Raw genomic sequence first — 6,915 nt, 5'->3', positions numbered from 1 at the left:
ACGTGTCTGCAATTTATAATTGTTGCTTTTTATGATGAACTCATTACTAATAAAGTTTTATAACAATTATGCTATAATACATATACAATATTCTCCAAAACCATCTTACATAAAATATTACAATATTATCCGTGTATCGCACGGGTAACTTACTAGTTTTATTTAAAGAGGGATGTCCTAATTTGTAATGCTGCACTTTGGACATATCACTAATAGAATTTACAACAGAATCTTAAAAGGAATTAGCTAGATTCAAATAGGAAAGACATTCAGTCAAGGAAGAGGGAATTATGGCTTTGTAAGTGGATCTTTGCAACAAATACAATCCATTGTGCACTTCACCTACTCCAATTGTCCTCCAACAAGAAAGGTTCTTAAAAAACCAAAATTGGGACAAGAATACAAGGAAGTATGGTTATTTCTATGTAATTTCGTTAACAGAAAACAAGCTAAGTGAAAAAAAGTTAAAAATAAATGTGCTGAGATTCTAACTGAACCTATGTGTGTGACTTGGGTAATTTATCCATTAGGAAATTCAACGACACATAGAGTAATGGAAATAATTATGGTTAACAAGGTCATAGAGCAAACAATGTGATCAATAACACCTGTATCTAGAACTTGAGTATTATTTCCAAATGCAGTTCTATTTACGACTTTAGCACTAAAAATGGAATGCCTAAGATCAAAGGAATGTTTAGGCGATAGTTGATTACTTGCGTGGGTTTCAGTTACCTCAACTGGTAAAGTTTCTGATGGTTAAATAAGAGATCTAGGGTTTTATCTATGCCTACACCAAAAACCAACTGGTGTATTGGTTTGATGATAAAGGACAATTATCAGGAGTAGACGTCATAAGTTGAAATTGTACCTCTCAAAAAAAAAAAATTGATTACTTGCTAAAGGAGTGGATTGGTGTGAAATGGACTAATGTGGATGAAAGAGACATTGTTTTCCATGGCCACAATTGTTGCTTGAATCTCATGATCATAGCAAGAATCACAATTGTTGCTTGAATCTCATGATCATAGCAAGAATCTTCTTGTATTGTTATGGTGTAAAAGAAAATTGTTTCTTATTTGTACTAACTGCAACATTTGAGGAAAAATCTTGGCTTGACACTAGATTGGTCATTGTATTCTTCCATTTAGACTTATAACCATAAGGATATCCATGGATCTTATGGCATTTATCGATGATATGTCCAATGATTCTACAATGACTACACACGAGCCTTTCTTTCCCTTTGTTTTTGGAGTTCTTTGCACCAAAATTCCCAATTTTTGTAGCAAGGGTAGTGGATTCAACAAAAGATCTAGTTGAATGTCCAATTGATCTTTGTCTTTATTCTTGTGAAGAGATGGAAATGGATCTATTAGCTAGAAGAACTTGCCCTCAGATCTTATCAGAGGAATCATTGAGACCTAAGTAACTGTAAGACCAATTCTTGCTGCTGAAAAACAGTAATCCTCTCATCAACATTGCAAGTGAATTTTCCACAAGAGCAATATGGTAATGGCCTAAAGTTATGAATTTCATCCTAGAGGATCGTCAATTGAGTGAAGAAAAATCACTCACAGAAACTTCACCTTGTGAAATGCTAGCGAGGACTTTCTGTAACTGGAACACTCTTAGTCCATTCCCTTGAGAAAATATGATGGGGTACTACATAAATGTCTCATGAGAGTCCTACCGTTGCCCAACCTTTAAGAGTCCTTATTTTTTCTACTAGTTATCTTATCTTTATTTGAGTAGTCCTAGTTATCTAGGTATCTTATATCTATTTGAATATTTGAATAATTATCTAGTAATTATATCTAGTTATCTTAGGAGATTGTTGCTCTTTAAATAAACGTGCATGACATTAGGCCAATTGTCAAGGAATTTGCTATTTAACTGTGGTTTGTCTTCCACCCAAAGGAAGTCATTTATCAGTTCCATCTCTATTGCTATCAATTGGTTTCAGAGCATAGCCAGCAACAAGGATAGGATTGAGAAATTAGAGAGTGAAATGCAGGAGCTGAAAGAGAGCATGCAAAAGATGACCATAGAGTCCCAATCTCTTGGTTCATTTGTGCGTGAAATTAAAGAGATGCTATCCAAATCTCGTGACAAATTAGACTTTTCCTCAACCCCAAAATTAGATGAGCAGGGGACCTCATCACACACTAGAGAGAAATCCGATCAGTTATCTGGGTTCAAAACTACAACACACAATTAACCACAACCCACCAAGCTAGATTTTCCAAAGTACTCAAGTGATGATCCAACGGTTTGGCTTGACCGTGTAATGCAATATTTTGACTACCAAGGGACATCTGAAGATCGTAAAGTCACGTTGGCAACCTTTCATTTGGAAGGGGAAGTGAACCAATGGTGGCAATGGATGAAGAAGGTGTATCGCGAGGAGAAGATTGAAATCACTTGGGAAAAATTTAAAAAGGAGTTGCTAGTCCGATTTGGGCCAACTGAGGCTGAGGATTTTGACAAGGCTTTGTCTCGAATATGTCAAAGTGGGACACTTAAGGAGTACCAGCAGGAGTTTGAGAGACTTGCTAATCAGGTTAATGGTTGGCCTCAAAAGGCATTAGTGAGAGCATTCATAGGTGGACTGAAGGATGACATTGCTTTAGAAATTCAGATGTTCAAACCAAAAGCACTCTTAGAAGCTATTGAGTTAGCTAGAATTAGGGATGAGAGTGTGGATAGACAACGACGACAAAATAAGGCAGATCAACCACAAACAAATAAGGCAACCTTGTCAAAGCAGAGTGTCAATCCAACCAACACACTTGGACCAACGAGTCAAACAAATGGAACTATAAGTACAAAAAAAATTTCTTGGGAGGAATTGCAAAGGCGGAGGCAGAAAGGGCTATACTTCAATTACAATGAAAAGTTCACACCAGGACATCGCTGTGCAACTTTACAAGCCTTTGTCATTGAACTTTGTCCACATCAAGAATTCTTAGAAGGTGGTGGAGATTCAGCTTGGGATGACGAACCTTGTGGACAAGGTTCAACTTCAAGGGGCATTACAAAAAACAGGACCTATAGTGGCGTTTGTGAAACGCCACTACAGGTCCAAAAAACGCCATTATAGGCCCATTTGGACAATAGTGGTGTTTGTAAACGCCACTATTGTACCGCAACTATAGACCTATAGTGGTGTTTACAAACGCCATTATAGGTATACCCTAAAACGCCACTATAGGCTGAAATTGTTTTTTATGTTATAGTAGCATTTTAGAAACGCCACTATAGCCAAATTATTAAAAAAATAATAATAATTTACCTATAGTAGCGTTTGTAAATGCCATTGTAGGTCCATAACCTATAATAGCGTTTTTAAAATGTTGTTATAGGTAATTTTTTTTTTAAAGGGGTATAGCAACGTTTGTAAACGCCACTATAGGGGATAGACCTATAGCAGCATTTGCAACCGCCACTATAGGTCAAGAACGGATTTCTGACCAATTGTTTATATTGGCATTTTACAAACGCCACTATAGGTCCAAAAACACCACTATATTAATTTTTTTTTTTTTTTGGTAATACAAAAATAGCTAGCTAGGTCTACAAACGTGACTATATATATTTATGCACACATATTTCACTTGTCCTGAGAAAATCACAAGCATATATCAATAGTCACAAATGCCACTATATATAGATATATACATGCACACATATTTCACTTGTCCTGGACAAATCACAAGCATAGGATACACAAAACATATCACCTTTTCTAAGGGTACACAAAATAGGCCCTAATATATGGAGCATTCAATTTAACTACATATGGAGCATATGAAGCAACGACACAATAATCATAACTCCATCAAAAAAAAAAAAATTTGTCATCACCATCATCAAAAGCATCCTCATCATCAAGTGTATCCCCAAGTGCATCCCCATCATCAACATCAACATGAGCATCATCTTCACCCTAAATAAGATGGAGGCAACATTATAACAAAGGAACAAACAAAGCCAAATATTGTATCAACTAAACTTGATACATACATACATACTCAATTAAACTACATAATCAATATAAACACATGGAGCAGAAGGACAATACTTATAACTCCATCAAAAAAATCTATCATCACCATCATCAAGTGCATCCCCATCATCAAGTTCATCCCCATCATCAACATCAGCATAAGCATCTTCTTTGCTCTGAATAAGATGGAGGCAACATTATAACAAATGAACAAACAAAGCCAAATATTATATCAAATTAAGCTTGATACATATATATCTCTATATATTAAAAGGATTCACAAAGTTAGTTATTACCTTTTCTAATTCCTAAATTGCCTTAAAAGCACATCACAAAGCAATCAAGTATAAAAGTAATTTTTGGTAAAATGACAAAAATAAGTCTGCAATATATTTTTCTCTATTTCACTTCTAACATATGACACAAAGGTATAAAAAAAATCTACATACCCAAATCTACCCTTGAATAACTCCCACTCATCAGCCTCTAACTGCTCACAACCTTCCCACTAACACATACATAATACAATGACCTATCTTTAAGCCATTTTTCAACATAAAAGCCCAAGTCAAGTGCTGAAATGACCTATCTTGTCTTTGTATGCATTTGTATCAAAGAGTACCAATGACTAATACATGAAATGACATTAATAAATTAAAAAGCTATACCTGACTCTGCAATTCACGCACATGCTGGCTAAATGAATCCATCATTTCCTGGAATTGGGCGTCTTGTTCTATCCTTTGAGTTCTCTCAATTGTTACTAATCGGGCTAGTGCCTCTATTTTATTTACATCCTCCACTCGAGCTTGGGTCAGTGTCGCTATTTAATCCTCCAACTCCACAACCCTCTGGTCACTGGCATAAGATTGTCGTGAAGTCATACTGTCCGGCAGAACGTCTTTCGCCTTTCTACCGAATGGGGTCAATCCAAACCCTACTCCACGTACACGTCCATGACACTCTTGCCCCATCACTTGAACATAGGCATCATCTAGTGCCCAACGAACACCTCCACCATGACTACTCTCTCCAATTAATTGGGTTCCAGCATTCAGCAGTTCTTGCATCTTCCTCTATTTTCATAATTTTACCAAATGACTTATTAGAGCAACCACATCAGCTCGTGGAAAAGATTCCGTCTATTTTACACAAAAAACCTACTTTTTCTATTTTACACCATCACTTTTACAAAACACCCACATCAGTTTATCTATTTTACAAGACTTTTCAATAAAATATTCATTATTCATCAATTTTTTTTTATTATTTTCCCTAATGGTTATACTTTTTTAATTTAAACTTATATTTTAAGTAAACTACCAACACCGGTGGCTCGGCCAATGGAGCCGCTTGTGGTGGAGGTCTGATGGCCCACTAGATTGGTATCTCCGACCATTGTACTGCCATCACCGATGGGCCGATTGTTGTAATAGTGTCTCCGACGACTGCTGCCGAATCGATGTCTCCGACGACCGCCGCCGAATCGATGTCTCCGACGACCACCGCCGAATCGATGTCTCCGACCACCGTATTGCTAGAATCGGTGACCGAATTGATGCTGTCAAATCGATGTCTCCGATCAATGGTCATATATATATATTTTTTTTGACCCAACGGTCATAATTTTTATTGTTATATCCACCAGTCATAATTTTGAAATTCAAACGGTAAATTCAAACCTAACTTTAAACCCAATGGTAAATTCAAACATAAATGTCATATTTTTTTAACTTTAAATCCAATGGTAAATTCAAACCTAAAGGTCATATTTTTTAACTTTAAACCCAATGGTAAATTCAAACCTAAAGGTCATATTTTTTTAACTTTAAACCCAATGGTAAATTCAAACTTAAAGGTCATTTTTTTTTTTAACTTTAAACCCAATGGTAAATTCAAACCTAAAGATCATATTTTTTTTAAACTTTAAACCCAATGATAAATTCAAACCTAATGGTCATTTTTTTTTTTTAACTTTAAACCCAATGGTAAATTCAAGCCTAAAGGTCATATGTTTTTACTTTAAACCCAATGGTAAATTCAAACCTAAATGTCATATATATATATATATATATATATTTTTTTTTTTTAACTTTAAACCCAATGGTAAATTCAAACATAAATGTCATATCTTTTTTTTTTTTTAACTTTAAAACCAATGGTAAATTCAAACCTAAAGATCATATTTTTTTTTTTTTTTTTTTAACTTTAAACCCAATGATAAATTCAAACCTAAATGTCATATTTTTTTTTAACTTTAAACCCAATGGTAAATTCAAACCCAATGGTAATAACTATTCGATGGGGTACTATCTTACAGATGGTATATATCCATCATGGGCAACATTTGTCAAAACAATTCCAGCACCACAAGACCGTAAAAGACAACATTTTGCTTCCGCACAAGAGGCGGTCAGGAAGGATGTCGAACATGCATTTGGAGTACTTCAAGCGCGATTTGCAATTGTGCGTGGGCCTGCACGTTTTTTCCACCTTGAAATGCTTAAGGTCATTATGATGGCATGTATAATATTGCGTAATATGATCGTTGAAGATGAGCGACATACTTACCTTGGAGCAAATGACTTTGATTATGATCAAATCAACGATAATGGACCCAAACTGGTGTCACATAATCCCACTTGTAACCTTATGCAGTTCATTGAATGTCATAATTCCATTAGAGATAGAGGAATTCATTCTCAACTTCAAGCAGATCTCGTTGAGTATCTATGGCAACTACAAGGCCAGTCGTAGGAATTTGTAATTCTAAATTTCTAAGCATTACTACTTTTATTTAATGTGAACCTTCGTTGGAATTTGAAATTTTCTAAATTTAATATTACTAAGTTTCCAAAAAATTGAGACAACAAAAAGCCGTATATAAGTTGACAAACCCTTAGGTA

General features: G+C 35.2%; 1 protein-coding gene across 1 annotated transcript; it reads left to right on the top strand.

The window, feature by feature from the left end:
- Nucleotides 1-6,310: 6,310 nt before the first annotated feature.
- On the top strand, nt 6,311-6,766 carry LOC126696201 (uncharacterized). Its single transcript, XM_050392976.1, has one exon. The coding sequence runs from the start codon at nt 6,311-6,313 to the stop codon at nt 6,764-6,766; it is 456 nt and encodes a 151-aa protein (XP_050248933.1).
- The last annotated feature ends 149 nt before the right edge of the window (nt 6,767-6,915 follow it).

Source organism: Quercus robur, chromosome 8 (assembly GCF_932294415.1).
Source record: "Quercus robur chromosome 8, dhQueRobu3.1, whole genome shotgun sequence".
Lineage (NCBI taxonomy): Eukaryota > Viridiplantae > Streptophyta > Magnoliopsida > Fagales > Fagaceae > Quercus > Quercus robur.
Note: the sequence above shows the minus strand (reverse complement) of the source record. Positions and strands in the feature narration are given on the sequence as shown.